This window comes from Eleginops maclovinus, chromosome 4 (genome assembly GCF_036324505.1).
Source record: "Eleginops maclovinus isolate JMC-PN-2008 ecotype Puerto Natales chromosome 4, JC_Emac_rtc_rv5, whole genome shotgun sequence".
NCBI lineage: Eukaryota > Metazoa > Chordata > Actinopteri > Perciformes > Eleginopidae > Eleginops > Eleginops maclovinus.
Window position 1 is genome coordinate 13,507,211 of NC_086352.1, and position 16,754 is coordinate 13,523,964.

The 16,754-nt window shown below is 40.4% G+C and overlaps 2 protein-coding genes across 3 annotated transcripts; one reads left to right on the forward strand and one right to left on the reverse strand.

The window, feature by feature from the left end:
* Positions 1-3,353: 3,353 nt before the first annotated feature.
* Positions 3,354-12,270, reverse strand: ppm1g (protein phosphatase, Mg2+/Mn2+ dependent, 1G). 2 transcript variants are annotated; one of them, XM_063881964.1, is made up of 14 exons: positions 12,084-12,270; positions 11,695-11,833; positions 10,608-10,677; positions 10,246-10,331; positions 9,392-9,521; positions 9,044-9,155; positions 8,725-8,903; positions 8,029-8,204; positions 7,799-7,936; positions 6,779-6,881; positions 6,284-6,415; positions 5,983-6,112; positions 5,444-5,543; positions 3,354-5,127 (listed from the first exon to the last, which is right to left on the reverse strand). In XM_063881964.1, exons 2-14 carry the CDS (start codon positions 11,803-11,805, stop codon positions 4,927-4,929), a joined length of 1,668 nt encoding a protein of 555 aa, XP_063738034.1. In that variant the 5' UTR covers positions 11,806-11,833; positions 12,084-12,270; the 3' UTR covers positions 3,354-4,926. The 2 variants fall into 2 exon arrangements, with proteins under 2 accessions (XP_063738034.1, XP_063738032.1); XM_063881962.1 differs by having other exon boundaries at positions 8,707-8,903.
* A 689-nt stretch (positions 12,271-12,959) lies between these two features.
* mis12 (MIS12 kinetochore complex component) lies at positions 12,960-16,347 on the forward strand. Its single transcript, XM_063880555.1, has 2 exons — positions 12,960-13,405; positions 14,246-16,347. The coding sequence occupies exons 1-2, from the start codon at positions 12,995-12,997 to the stop codon at positions 14,513-14,515; spliced, it is 681 nt and encodes a 226-aa protein (XP_063736625.1). The 5' UTR covers positions 12,960-12,994; the 3' UTR covers positions 14,516-16,347.
* The last annotated feature ends 407 nt before the right edge of the window (positions 16,348-16,754 follow it).

Consider the following 16,754-nt stretch of genomic DNA (forward strand, 5'->3'; position numbering starts at 1 on the left):
GTGTAAGCACAATACGAGTTTTTGACAGAACAAAAACAAGGTGTCCACCGCTGATCTGATAAAAGTCTTCCACAGAAAAACCCAATTCAACACCATCAGATGAAAAGGAAATGGAAAGGAAATATTGGAAGAAACAGAGGAGGGAAAAAGAGAGGAAGTGGACTGAAGAGGTGACAGGAAGTGACAGTGGGTGGAAAAGAAAAATGGGAGGAGGAGGCACAACAGATGTAAAAGGAAAGAAAGGGGGAGAAGAAAGGATGTGCGGGGTTTTCCTGTTATTCCATCTAACATGCTTAGCTTGATGCAGATGACACACAGACACACGCGCGCACACACACACGCGCGCACACACACACGCGCACTCACACACAACACACAGACAGACAGACAGACAGACAGACACACACACACACACACACACACACACACACACACACACAGACACACAGATGAGTCTGGATCTGACATGCTGCTACATCCTGTCAGCAAAAACAGCTGACTTTGACATCTTCCTATCAACTATCTGTGTGTGTGTGTGTGTGTGTGTGTGTGTGTGTGTGTGTGTGTGTGTGTGTGTGTGTGTGTGTGTGTGTGTGTGTGTGTGTGTGTGTGTGTGTGTGTGTGTGTGTGTGTGTGTGAATTTCCATCATTGGATAAGCGGTTTAGGCTGGTTATGGATTAAGGTTAGTAAGTATAGAGGTAGGATCTGTTATTGAATTTTAATTGGAAACAGGGATTTTTAAAAGCATTAAATGTTTTCTCTTTTGCAACATCATTTTTAGGGAAAAAGGAAATTGTTACACTAAGTATACCTTATATAACATCACTATATATTACAATAATAATAATGTTTCATATGGTGCTATCACTACAAAGAACATTACTTAAGTCCCAACAATGAAGATGTGAGGTGTGTGTGTGACTCTATAAGAAACCTTACAGTTAACTACTTTTGGTCACAGCGAGTTTTAAACGGCACTACAGTGACCGCTGGAATGTGAATGTGAATGTGTGTGTGTGTGTGTGTGTGTGTGTGTGTGTGTGTGTTTTGGGACATTGCTGCTGAACTCAATGCGATGAGAAAGCAACAAAGCCAATTTAGTTTTAGGAGCGAGATCAGGAGATCGAAAAAGATCTTGATGAATACTTACTGTGTCTAACTACAACCTGCTATTGTGGTCTACTTTTCTATATATATACCTGCTGCCTCCACGACACACACACACACACACACACACACACACACACACACACACACACACACACACACACACACACACACACACACACACACACACACACACACACACACACACACACACACACACACACACACACACACACACACACACACACACACACACACACACTTAAACATGTACAATTGCAGGTCTAGTTGGCCTCCTGTGGCTCTCCCCCAACCATCACTCAAGTTTGAGAGTCAGGAGACGGAGGCAACTCCCCCCCGACACACAGCTGGACAAGGCCGCCATTGAGCTCTATAGTAGAAGCCTTTTAGACACATTTACTGCAGTAAAGTCACCTGGAACAGCTTCCTACTGTGGACTTTTGAGAACAACCAATCATGTATTCCAGTAAAACTGTTATGGAAATCAAAACACTAGAGGGGGTTTAGGGCTCACTGACTGATGATGAGAAGTCATGCTTCTTATTTTTGGGAAACCCAAGTGTGTTATTTCTGTTTTACATTCTATATAACAGATATTTCCATAAGCGTGAACACAATTGTCCATTCAGATGACACCTTTACGCCAGCTAAAGTATAAAATAAGCACTTTTTCTCCAAAGACAACTTAACAAGATATAACAAACCCTGCTGTGCAGCACCTGATGATTTAACACAGATGACCTGTTGAAATACAGTGAAAACAAATGAAAAAACACCATGCAGACACTTTCTCCCGATGGTACCTCTGCCATAGCCTCTGGTTTTTAAGTTTCAATACATTTGCAAGAAAAGGATGATGTTGAAGTTTCATCAAGAGTATCTTAGCATCTACAAAAATGTTGCTCATAGTATCCACTTAACCTTAAACCTAATCTACAGACAAAAAACATCCTTCCTGGTAAAGACAGGGTAAAAATGTGTCTATTCTGGTGTCTGGTGTGTGTGTGTGTGTGTGTGTGTGTGATGACATTTTTAGATTCCAAGGACAGGGTGTGTTTCCTCTCTTGCTTTCTATTGTTCCTGCAGCAGCAGTGCTCCTCTGGGAGCATAACGACCACCAGGCCTGTGGAGCAGCAGTAGCAGCAGCAGCAGCCAATGGCAAGGCAGGACAGAGAGGCCCCGGGGCTGATGGGAAATAAACTCTGTCTTCTTTTGCTTTCCTGTTTCTTTGGAGAATTAAATTATAACATGTCCACTTCGTCCTTATTAGAAATGAGGTGACTGCTCAGTATGTCCTGAAGGTGTGTGAGTAACAGATTCAGCAACACTCCACTTTGTGTCCTTCATGGCACACTGGTCCCCTCTCTCTGCTTTAAAGGGTCATAAAATATCGAACCTCAGCATAACTGGCTCAAAACTCTCTGCTGCCATCTGCAGGACTGTCTCTGCACACGCTGATAGTATGTTGACGGAGCTCAGCAGGCAACACACCAGTGGGAGAAGTATTCAGATGTAGAAATACAGTAGTGTAGGAATACTCTGTGTTAAATAAAACACCTGCATTGAAAATGTTGAAGTAAAAGTACTGGCAACAAAATATACTTCAAGTACCAAAAGTAAAAGTACTCATTATGCAGATTGACCTATTCCAGAATAATATATCTGATATGTTTTATAATTAGTGATGCATTCAAGTGTTATCAAAGCTGGTAAAGGTGCAGCTAGTTTATAGCTTTGTATACTGCAGTGTCGCTTGTGAATTTACTCCAGGTGTTTAAAGTCTTATCCAAGTGTTGTTTATATCTCACTTCCAAATCGCAGAGTAACTAAAAAGTATTGAATAAATGTAGTGGAGTAAAATTGTACTTAACAGCACTTGAGCAAATCTACTTAGTTACTTAACACTGCAACACATTACTCAGGTCTAAAAGGAGAAACGTCTGCATGTGTGGCAGGAAGCAAGAAACCCGTAAAAATAATTTAAACTATATTATTATACATTTGGAGACTAAAGCTCAGTAACCATTAAATGTTATGGACATCAAAGTGATAGCTCTTTTTGAACAGGATCATGCAATCATGTTGACCTGAATATTGTCTGACTGTTAGAGGGAAGTTTTTCAGATATCAAATTTATGAGCAGAATTTCAAAAATAAAACGTATCTAAAAACCCAGATTTAAATAGCTGGAGCAGCATTTCTAAAGAAAAACACAGAAACACAGTTATGATTATTTAAAAAAATGTATTTGTATGTACTTACATACTGGTGTCAAAAGAGTATGCACCAAAAATGTCACATTGACTCACAATTACAAAGAAAAAGCTTTCTTCTTCTTCAATTACAAGTATTGAAAAAACTATTTACAGAAAAAGGGGGCATGGTGACGAGAAAGTAGACTAGAGCCAAACTTGCAGTCGCACAATGTGGTTCAAATGAGGCTTCTACACAAAGACAAGAGAACTCTTCTGAACAGTTACACTGTCTTGGTGCTCTGAGCTTCAGACTGTATTTCCACTCAAAAGTAATCTTGTGCCTCCTCAACAGTACAGCGTCACGTTTCCAGAGTGTGCTGGCAAGAAAATAAACTTCCTATAACTGTTACATCAAAATCGAAAAAGAAAACTAACAACAAACATTTGAGTGGAAATACTTTTTTTACTAAAACACATAGTGGAACGACGGGGAGAGGGAAAGTGGTGGAGAAGGATGAAGTCCAGGGCTTCAATCACCACCTCTCTCTGGAGGGACACAGAGCAGGCTTTACCTCTCTTTGTTGCCATCAGATCTTACAGATGATAAGTACACTAGCTCCAAAAACCCTGGCACCTTTTCTCCGTCTGGATATTTACAGAATTTAATCAAAACCAGACACAAGGCAGGAATGGAAATAAAGGCCAGATAATGGGGATGTATTGTTTTTGAATATGTGACCAGCGAGCCTGAAAAATAATCATCAAAATGGCGACAGGACTGGTTCCCCAAATCCTTCAGTCCCTCTTCCTCCCTTAAATATGGAAGCCACACATTCACTGGACAAGCATGCGCACTCTCGCTGCATCTGGAGTCTTTAAAGTGGGGCTACAAAAGACATAATATCCTCTATCAATCATTTTCACTACTGCTACCTTTACAAGTCTATCTGCAGCATTTCGGATCCCATCACTTCATTTGAGGATGTGAAATGGTGCCTATAAGGAATTCATGGGACTTAATGGCACTTTGAAATACAATGAATGCCTTGTAATTTGGGCATAACACAGAGCATTGTGCGATTGTGTGCTACTGCTATACGTCAACAGCGATCATACACAGGCCACTAGGAGAGCTATCCTCAAACTTCCACTGAAACCAAACTGTGACACCGCCATGTGGGGATATATTTTCACAAGAGGGCGGTGATGTCTGCAGAGGCGATGAGACGTCTCTAAGATGTTTAGAAATACACATACATGACTGTAGACTGGTTCATTCGGCCTTTAGTTACAAATACTTGGAAAATAATGTACTATTCAGCATGTTGGAGTATGACCGCGCTGAACTTAAGAAGCCTTTACAGTGACAAAAAAAAGAAGGAATAACTGAAAGGGTGTTAAAGCGAAAAAAACTGAGAATAAAAAAACTATACTGATGATCGAAGCTCAGCCGATCTTTGAACATACATATAGTCATTTTAATTTACTTAAGGGGGAATTGATGTTTATGAGGCAAGGATGAACTGTTGAGCAGGATTTGCCTCTGGTGCTTCTGGGGAGCCTGGGACCAGCTGCTGCCTCCGGGTCGGTTTCTCTCTGCCTTTATTCACTTTTGGCCTTTTTGCTGTCATTGCTGTTCTTCTCGGGCTTGGCTTCTTCTGCCTCGTCCTCGAACTTCCTCTTCTTCTTGTCCTCCGGCTGAGCGGTGGACGGGTGAGGCCGGAGGGTGATGATCATGCAGGTCATGTTGTCACATCCGGTCCCGTCTCCAGATGTGTCGGGGGCCAAACAGTGGTCCAACAGCTGTCAGATAGACAAACGGGATTTAAAATGAAAGATGTTTGAACTTGTTTATGAGAAATAAGATTACAAGTTAATTGTGAATTTCAGCTACAAGCTACATAGCACAAAAACATGCAACAGTAAAAACTCTAATGTACATGACTTTTAGTTTCATTAGAGTTGAGTTTGAAAAAAACAAACATGTAAAGACATGTTTTCTTCACTGAAGTCAGTTTGTCGTTCTGACCTGTAGCTATGATTCGGTTAACAGAAACTCTGATTACTTAATGTACAAGTGGTCATTTTGTATTAAGTGTGTAAGAAGAGTCTCTCTCACCTCTCCCACTATGGATGAGAGGGATTTGACTTTCCCGCTCTGGTCTGGTTTGATCCTCTCGCTGATGAAGTCCACCACCTCCTGACTGCTGAGCACATTCCTGCACACAACAGAAACAGAAACGATTATCAGAAAGTTAATAAGGGATCAAAAGGACAAATAACCCTTTGTGAATTAAAATGCCAATGTAATCTAGTTTAAAGGTCTCCTATTACGCTATATTTGAACCATATATTGTACGGCAATATCTATACAAAACATGTCTGAAGTGTTTTGTTCAAAATACCAAACAGATCACCCATTGTAGCATGCCTCATCCCCCTCTATTTCAGCCCTGTTCCTGAAGTGCTGATACTGTGACTGTTGCTTTAAATTTGAGCCAAGCTGAAGCCCACTTTGTGAGTCTCCTTACACACTGGGGACACATATTTATGTATCAAAGACATTAAAAAGTCAATCTGGATAATAGCGGACCTTTAAGATGAATCATTATTAATAATATGAATTAAGGGGATAAACGGCCAATGACGCTCATTCACCAGATGCCGTCGCAGGCGATGACCATGAAGTCGTGGTCCCCGTTAAGCGTAAGGACTTTGACGTCTGGCATTGAGGAAATCATCTGCTCGTCTGGAGGCAGAGCCTTGTTCCTCTTATAGAAGTGATCACCTGAGGAAGAGGAAGAGTCAGAAGTCAGGAGTCATTCTGCTTACAGCAGGCGCTCATCTCGGAGAATGAGAAACATTTGAGGTTGCAAATTCAATTCAAAACTGAACAAAAATGGAATCTAAAATTGGCCGAGAGGAGCTGTGTGTTTAATTCTGATGCAGTTGGCCATACCGATAGCTCTGGAGAGGTTCAGTCCCCCGTTGACCCGCCCGTCCATGGTGACTTTCCCGCCAGCGTTTTTGATGCGGGCCAGTTCCAACTCGTCCTCTGGCTTGTGGTCGTACGACATGTCCACAGCCTTGCCTAAAGAGATACAGGAACATTATTATAAAACAAAGCTAAACATCCATGTCTCTATACACGAAACAAATTGTTAGCTCCCAAATGTGTACTGATGCCGACTCAGTGTGTGTGTGTGTGTGTGTGTGTGTGTGTGTGTGGGAATCAGGTAAAATACTGTCATATATTTTAAAGGGCATGTAATAATATAACTAGTCTGTTTATTGTAGTGATTATATGAGCTTTGTGTACCAGCATGCTACTTGCCAACAACAGACTTATTAACCCCCCAAAAAAGGGGGGGGGGGGTTTGAGACATTTGGCCGAAGTTTCATTGATTGACATTTTGATAAATAAGCTCTGTACGGTTTGGACTTATGGACTTACCGCGCTCAGACACGACGCAGCGGGAGTCTCCGGCGTTGGCCACGATCAGCTGTTTTCCTCGGATCAGAGCCACTACAGCTGTGGTGCCGCTGTCAGAGCCGGGCTGCACATACATGAACATGATAGATGGGATGTTACTGCATGATGATGTACTCTTCTTTACATAAAGTACAAACTGAGTACTTTGGTGTAAATTCCAGCTCTTTTCATCCCATGACTGAAATGAACAACAGACGTCTTTTTCCGGGGAGAGAAGGATTTTAGGCAGAGCACTGAAGCTCCTAACATTTACACAAAGTCATCACAAATCAAATACTTGGCTTCTCGTGTAATGACGCCATCTAACCGACTGCAGACTGTTAAATGTTTTCTTTCTTTTAGCTTTTTAAATGGCTAAAAACAATCTACTGCTAACTAGGCCTCATCTTTTAAAAGTCACAGGCTCCTTCAGTGATTCCGTACAGACTTATTCTTGCCAGTGAAAATCAACACACGACAACTTTTAGTTACGAAAGTTACGTCAAGGCGCTTTAAAAGGTTGTATAAATCGTACGTGGAAAGGTGTCCTAATATTTTGGTGATTTAATGTCAAATTAATCGTTCGACCAACTACATTGTTGTTTCCACTTGAATGATCTTGGTCCCTTTCAGCTATAAAATGTATTTGCAACAAAGCAGCATTGCATTTAATTGTTTCCGTGGCTATTATTTATTCACATTTTAACACATTGTACCTAAATATCATCAATAAATCAACCTGTTTTCAGTTTGATGGAGACGGTTTCTACCCAACACCTTAGTATCACCCTGATTCAACTAAGAAAAACTTGAGCCAAAGTAATGCAGATAATTAAATATATATATATATATATATATATATTTGTTCAGCACCTGTACGTTGTGATTCTTTTATTTTTACCTCAATATCTAAAAAAGGCAGATAAAAAGGAGAATGTTTTATACTGCATGTAGTATTTCTAGTTGTCTTGTTAGTTGCATTAGTTTCTCTTTTGTACACACCTCCTCTTTCCCGTCCATTCCTGGAAGGCACATTTCCTCCTCCTCCTCTTCTTCATCTTCAGAGTCTTCCTCTCCATCTTCTGTATCCTCCTCTTCTTCCATCTCACTGCTGTCTCCATCCTCTTCCTCGCTTCCCTCCTAATTAAAGGAAAAGAAAATATCTTATAACTGCAATGCTTTCATCCTCCTGTTTAAAAATCACTGAGTGAGTCTCCGGTCTCCTGCTTCACCTCTTCATCACTGCCCTCCTCCTCCTCCTCTCCTTCAGACTCCTCGCTGTCATCAAAAAACTTGGACTTTGAATCTCCTGCAGGCTTGGAGGACGAGCAGGAAGGACCTGCGTCTCCTTCTGCCTTTCCGGCCTTTTCCGCCCCATTGGCGCTTCCTGACCCTCCACAGTCGGCTGCTGTAGACGGGAAACCGGGACACACGTGGTGGATGAGAAGAACGGAGTGTGAGAATAAGGAGAGAGCAGAGTAAAGGAGAGGACGATTGATAAGTACGTGGTAGGATTTTTCAGTTTTAAGATAATATTGAAGTATAATTAGGCTGACCTTTTTACAAATAAATAATATTGCCTTCAATATTTAGGCAACTAACACATACTCTCTGCTGCTGCACTCTCAATTTGTCACCTGGTTTGGTTTTATCGTTCATGTCATCCCATTGCTGCCATTATTTAGCTGTAATCACAATATGAATGTCGTATTTCATTGGTAACTGTGATATCAATCTTCTGAGACTATTTAATGGGATGTCAATTCTCTACTGTGAAGCACTTTTGACTGCAATACAAATAAAGCTTATTATTATTTATCTTAGCTTTAAACTTCGTCATTAGAACCTTTTTACATGGTGTGTCGTCTTTTAAATGCAAAAGTGTGCTTGACTGAATCTCAGCTCCTGACCTGCAGCACTGGCTTCACCTCCTGTTCTCCGGCATTCTCGCAGCTTCGATCCGCATGCCGCTCCTCCGGCTTTTTTTGCTTTACCATTGCTCTCCTCCTCCACTTCTCCATTTACTCCACCCTCCTTTCCTTTCCCAGCTTCACCTTTGCTTCCTGAGGCCTCAGGGTTTGAGCTGGCTGCTTTCTTTGCGGCAGCACTAAGAACAAAACACCAAGAGAAACAAAATGAGTTTTTCTAACAACTGTTTTTAAATGAACAATTAAATAAACTTAGACACACTGATTTACTAAAGCCAACAGTCCTTATAAGAATAATAAAAATAAACTGTTAGACTACCTGATGGCAGCCGCATGCTTGACAGCATTGAGGTTCTGGCCATAGCGAACCAGCAGCTCCTCTATAGTCATGGTGGCCTCCTCATGGAGCAAAGCTGCCTCCTCCGTTTCCACTGAAATAGAGGCAGAAACATGGAAACGATCAGATGTCATAAAATGTAGTATTTGGCATAATTTCTCTTACGTGTAGGTGCATGCACTTCAGGATGTTTTCGACATGCTGTATTCTCTAGTCATTATTACTTATTGCATTTTGCTGGATGTTAATACTCTCCAATCCTCCATTTCCATTGTTAATATGTGCCTTACCACTCACAAAAGAAATTGCAAGTAGTAGTAGTGTACTCACAATCGTCCTCCTCTGACACCTTTACCACAGGCGGTGCCTCTGTGGGTCGTCCGGCGATCTGGACCAGCTCCTTAATGACCTCCTCTGTGGTTATTTTGCCGTCGATAGCTAAGAAAGCATCCTCCAGAGCCTGGAAACATCGCAGATAGATGCATCAGTAAACATGAAACGACACGTTGGCTGCCACATCGATGAATCTGTTCAGTGAGTTTTGAATGTGTCAGTACTGAGGAACTAGAGTTCACAATGTTGTCCTGGTTGTTGTAGCTTTTTCTTCAGTGAGAGTAGCCTCGGTTTTAGTCACTTTTCATCAATTACCGAGCCAAACCGCTGTTTTCTCTGTTCATTAAAACATTTCACTGCATTCTTTAATGATGTGAAATATTATACTCTCGCAAAGCAGTCAAAGAGTGAGAGAGAGGAGGCGGGGCTGTGTGTGTACTGCAGTGGTGTGTGTTTTTACTTGCTCTTTATTGCCTTGCCTTTTGAATGTGCAATGATCTTTCAAACACAGGCACCCCCTCAAGAAAAATACAGTTGTCATCAAAGTAAAAAAGATTGAACTCTTGTTATTGTTCACTGCAGTCATTAGGCTGTTCTCTGCTATGAGCAAAGAACAGAAGAAGCACGTTGTTCTTAAAATAACCTCTTACACATATAACAAGGCAATGTTAAAGCCCTGTTATATCTATCTTTAACTCCAAGTAGAACAGGGGGAAATGGTGCTGACACATTCAAGTCATATTTCCACAAATCCCCCCCAAAAAACGAACCATGCCATAGTTAAGCAGCTAGTAATAAAGGGTTTGGAGAATGGTGTCTGCACTGACGATTCAAATCATACGTCTTCTCACCTTTTGCAGTTTGCCATCTTTGTAGGCCTTCTGCTCCTTGATGATGTCAGGAAGGTACTTTGAACAGTAAAGAGCCACCTCTTCACCTAAATGGAAACAGCAGGATAGTTGTGCAAACAGAGGAATCAGAGAGGTGTGTAAAACAAACAATAAAAAGGGAAACCTCGAAGACACATAGAAAAATCAGGTGTGTTCTGATGCTGTGAAAGATGGGTTCTGGGAGAAAGTCATTTTTAGAAAGTCTGTGTTGTGCATCAGGAATAGGTAAATATTTGTTCACAAAATACTGTTTATATGCACCAATGTACATTGAAAAATGATACAAGAATGTGACAGTATTTGTACAGTTTGCATGTGATTACCTCCATGTCCATCATACACAGAAAACATGGCTGTGTCCTCATCAAACTCTGGAATACAATTGTGAGAATCCTACAACACACATAAAAATGCACATTACATACAACATGGCAGTTGGTACAAATTGTTGCAAACATCATTTCGCTTTGGGTAAGAAAATATTTGGGACAGACGAGTCCAAAGGAATATCATTTTTACGACATTTCAAACATTTCTTCATTCTAAGAAACCAAAAAAGTCCCGACACACCAAATGTTTAATATCAGGCTAAAACATGTTTTCCCAGGTATGATGAATCGTACTAGATCAAAAATAAGAGGCATGTTGTGTATTATTAGCAAAAGTAACACCCCCTAAAAACTATATATATGGACATGTGTTGTGCCGTGTGCAAATATTCCACCACATTCCCAAAAATTGGAGAACATAGCTCTAAAAGAGACTGTGGGAGGCCATTCAGAAGCTAAACATAGGACATATCATTCCACAAAAGGTTTTATAGACCCTAGAAAATATTCTAACTTATTCAATGTTTATTTGTTGTGGCAACATTAAAAAAGTCAACAAAAACAAGCTGGTTGTAATGAAGACTGCTTGTAAACCAAACGACCCGTCTTGACATTAAAGTCTATTACATCCAAGTATTTTTTAGAAAAAGCAGTTCACATGGTATGCATCTAGGTCGAACAGTTAGCTTTTTATCCTGTGGAGAACTGGAAGCAACACAATACATGTATGAACCTGAAAAAGTAGCATAATATGACCCCTTGAATACCTTGTTTGCTCACTAGAAGTTACCAAATGAGACAACTGCTGTCAGATTCAGTGAGGTACGTTCTGAAGCGATATGAATTACGTTCTTCTTTATGTTGTTAGGGGTGATTACGATGCACTTCAGCATAACAAAAACAACCCGCGAATGACTTATGGATTTCAACCATCACTGCATCTAATTTAGGAGTGTGACGAACTTTGGAAAGGTACCAACAAACATGGAGACACTGCACATCAATTTATCCCACCATTGACAACTCAAATCTAATTTTCAACATGGAGTGTCTTTGATCCCGTCATTATTGTCTGCCTCACCTCCATGGAGACGCGCCAGCCCTGCATGGCAGAGAAGCCGTAGCTCAGGGTGCTGTTGCCGCCATCGGCAAAAGACTTGGTCGTGTTAGGTTGCGAGAGATAAGCCCCCATGGTGGTCGGTTTGTATGGCTTTTTACACCTGGAGAGAAGGCAACATAACAACATCACATTTCAGTTTTAAATAAAAAGACAAAAGCAGAGCATTTATCTCACTTAAACTAGCTTGCTAGCTAGCTAACGTTAGCAACACCACAACAAAAAGTAGACGCATCAGCTAGCTAGCACTAGCATGCTAGCCGGCTAAACTTCCAGCCCTAACCTCTGCCCCGCAATGCAAGCGGCTGCGCAGTTTAAGACAAAGCCAGAAACCACGTAGACTGTTAATTTACCTTTTCTGATGGAGCGGGGTCTGCTTATTGAAGGGTCCCAAAGAGAGAGCGCCACATAGAATAGATTACACGTGTGGGAGCAGAAAGCCGCTATCAACATAGAGCGAGCAAACAGAGAGCTGTGGAGGAAGGGAGCGCGCACGCATGTCCCTTTCGTTGGAATAAGGGGGCGTGCCCGCGACATACGTCAGACGTGAGGATTATTAATTTGTTTAATTAATGAAAAAAAACCATTTAAGATAGTATAAAATAGGGTCGATCTTTATTGATCCCTGTAGGAAATGCAGGTGTGAAAGCAGCAGCAGAGTAAGAGATAAACACTGATAGTAAACATGCTAATAGACACCGAATAAGAATTTTTAAAAAAGAAGGGAGAATAAGAATTGAAAAATAACATGAAAAGGTGAATTTAAATATAAACAGATATGTGAACATGGTTAAATATATTTACATTTAAATGCAGGTACCAGAGCAGGTGAAAGTCGTAGATGTGCAAACAGTGCAAATGTTATTAATGTTCAGTTCAGGTTATTTTTGATCATCGTTCACCCATCATTTGACCACCATTTCAACAACATACAAGGTTTTCACATAGCCTTTAATAGTCTTAGATGGATGCTGCTTTTTTAAAGTCACAAATGCAATAGGACGACACTTATTCCATCACCCTTTAAAACGTATATTTTAATACGTAATATTTTTTAATACAGTTTAAAACATGTTTGTGCAATTGATTTTATATTTTATTTCAATAATTTATTTTACCAACATAATTTCCTCTTTATCACGATGTAGTACTGCTGCTATACGCTACACTCCCCGCTAATAGGTGGCGCTATAACTCCTCGTTGTTTTCCAACTACCAAAACAAATGACCAGAAGAAGAGAAACACGAACGTCATTAATTCAACATGGCGCGGGAAACCCGGGAACAGCTGAAGATGGAAGTTGGACAAGTGAACGAAGAGGTCGAAGATCTACCTCCGTCGACTCTTAAACTGTACGAGACGCAGTTCTTTGGCTTCACCCCGAATACCTGCATGTTGCGGCTCTACAGCGCCTTCCAGGACTGCCTGAACGACATATTACCCGTCGTGGAGAAGGTGTGTGTGAGGCAGCTCGGCAAAGGCGAGTCTTCCAGAGCCGACGAGCAGCTCCGGGCCAGGGAGTGTAGCCGTAGTCTGCAGCAGTTTCTGAACGACCGGTTCAAGGAACTGTCGCAGAGGATGGACGCGCTGCTGGTGAACCGCTGCTTCTCGGTGCCGCCCAATGTGCTGCTGCCCGAGGACCATTCACACAAGGACTACCCTCAACACATACAGGTGGTTACAGGCATCAGTCACATCGTTATAATTAACTCGATTCATGCAATGTTGATACAATTAGAATTGGAAAAGCAGTGGTGGTATAACTAAGTACTTTTACTCAAGTACACTACTTAAGTTACATTTTGAGAGACTTGAACTGTACATGAGTAGCTTTGAAATGTTTTGCTACTTCTACCCCAATTAAATTAAGAGCAACATCTTGTCTAGCTGTTACCTCCGCGACCCTGACGGAAAAGCAGGGAGAAGATGGATGGAAAATCTTGTACTATTACTCCACTACGTTTATTTAATATACTTGATTACTTTGCAGATTTTAATAATGATGTCCAATATAATTAACATTTCAAATAAGACTTAAGTCACACCTGGAGTTAATCCACAAGCTACTCTGCAGTATACTCCGTCAACTAGCTGCACCTTCACCAGCTTTTATAAACACAATTATGTATCAATAACTATGATCAAAACATATCATATATATGATTCTGAAATGGACCAAACTGCATAATGAAAATTGAGAACTTTCACTTTCTTTAAGTATATTTTGTTTCCAATACTCTTGTACTTTTACTTGAGTAACATTTAGATTCAGGGTCTTTACTTGTAACAGAGTATTCCTGCACTCTGGTACTTCTACTTTTACTCAAGTACAAGATATAACTTGTGGTTGTGTGTTTCTATTTTGCTGTTGTGTTGCTTGTGAATGTCTTATTTATATAATAATGTAACTTACAAAATTCTCTGCTACCTGGCTTCTCATGACGTCTTCACATTTTATTGATTAAATAGAAGCAATGTGTCTGTCCTCGGTTTGACTTTGGTCTGCTCCATCAGGACGTGCTGAAGCTGGAGTCGTCCTTCACTGACCTCCAGAGGTCATACGAAGCAGAAGTGTATGCCCGGCAGGCGCTGCAGGCTGAGCTGGAGGAGCAGAAGGAGGTGCAGAAGCAGCTTGACGGGATCCTGACATGGGTCAGAGAGCTGCAGGCGGCCTGGGTGAAGGAAGGTAACGCCAGCTTCCATGAAAGTTTCCGCGTGGTGATGGAGTCGGTAAAGAAGCTGCAGGCGGCCGTCAGGGAGGTCTGCCACAAGGCGCCTCATTGAACTGACCTCATATCTGTAAAAAAGACATTTCTCCACAACTTTTATTGCTTATTCTGTTTTTATTCTATCTGAACTTTATAAAATTACCCCCTCCTAATTATCCCCATTTACATCTTGATTAAAAAAAATCCACAATGAATTCAGGCTCCAAAGTATTGAAATATTGTAAACCAGCATAAATGACACGTGTTACACACGTTTGTCTTCTTTCCCTGTAAAAGAAGACAAAGTCTGATGCTGAAACATTTGCTTTGATGCCTTTACGAACATCAACCGTAATCTAGTGCAGTTAAAGACCTTGAAAACACACATCAGTTTAGTCTACTTTCTTACAGCAATTTTCTTTCTCATAGAATGTACATTTTATATGTTGTTGGAAGTGAGTGATAACCCTTCATGACATCGTCACAGGTAAACATTGCTAACTGTCACATGTACTCTAGGTTCATTTTTAACTGATGCTGACTCACCTGGAAGTGTGACAGGTGTGCATACCATTTGCAAAACTCTTCATCTTTTTAAACTGTTAAACTCTTTTAAATTTAAAAGCCCCATCCTCTCAATTCAAGGGGCAACCTTTACAGTTTTTATTAGCATTTTGACATGGGCCCATGTATATTTCCCATCATAGTATCCGTCAGTCTTTAATCCTCCTGATTTCTGACATCTATATTTACCCTAATTTACTCTGTCTCTAAACCATAGGCTGTATATGCTATAAACTCCACTCAGATTTCCCCTTAGACACCTTTCATTTCCTTATCTTTATTTGTAACTTGGCGTTGTTGTATTTGTGTTATTGTCATTTTACTGCATTCCTGAGGTGTTAATAATAACAACGACGTGTCCATCCTCCCAAGAGCCACAGTTTTTGAGGTGCCGTGATGCCCAGCAGAGGACGCTCTCTGCCTGTTAACGCCACTCCTCCAGTCTGACCCAGTTGCACTTAAGTAAAGCGCTAATTGAACCCTTAAATAAACAGTCTGTGTGAAGCTAATACATTTGCAAATGAGCATTAAATAACATTGTAGAAAGCTCCAAGAATCTTTGTGTTGATGGAGACACTGGAGGAACATAAAGTACATTTACAATTCTGAGAGATTGGTTTCCAATGCTAGCTCTTCATTTAGTCTCACTGTAGATTCGAGTTTTAAAAAATGTTGTCCTCTAATTTTGAATTCTATTAAATGTGTTTATTGCACACACTGGACCACAGTTTGTGAAAAACTAATATTGGGTTTGATGTAAAATTAGAATTAACACTAACTATATATTCACATTGCAGAAAAGGATAGGAAACAATACAACTTTTGATGCAACATTTAAAAGTGTAATTGTTGCAATTTGTAAAACATACATACAGCCCTGGGAAAAATAAGATATACATTTTTCTTAAATCTCAATCTCTACATGTATGGCAGCCATTCCAGTGTTTGTTGAATTCCAACCCAGTATTAGTTTTCAGTATTTTATAGAATACAATAAGAACAGGAAAAATAACTCCACTCAAAGACACATCTATAAATGGTAAAACCAGAGAAACTGATAATGCTGCAGTGGTCTCTTTATTTTTTTCCAAAGCTGCATGTGCTATCAGATTTCTAAATAACCTAACTCTTCCATAAAATAATTCCCCATCAATATGTGACTCTAATATTAAACACAAATGTAACTACAGACATCTGGACAGAAACATAACAGAAATACCAGAATGGCAATAAAACGCAGTGACATTTTTACCTTTGTAAGAGGCTATTTGCAATTTACTGGTTTGAAAAGATTTATACACAACAACAAATATAAAATAAAGAGATGCATTTCCTCCAATTTCATTTGTTAACCGATGATTGAAACAATTTGGTGTGTCTGGGGTTTTCACAGCTGCGTGGATGGGCCATTGGGGGCGCCAGTGTTAAACTCCCCTGCAGTGCATCTCACCTTCAACTCAGCAGTAGATGAAGTGCCTTTAATGTTTTTTATTTAATTTTAATACAAAATCTGAGCTGTTACCGCAGCAGAGTAGCAGCATGGTGTAATACCTGCAGAGCTTAGAAGATTTCCGACATCACTTTTGTCCTTATCATCCGTGGTTATTTATTGTCATGGCGTGAACTTAAAATGCCTCTCCAGACTCGCATAGCGAAGTGAAAATACAAAAATGATGGCCTCAATACAAATTGTATTGCTGTTACGTTTGACAAATAATCAAAAATAAGAATTGTTAGCTTGATATCCTCGT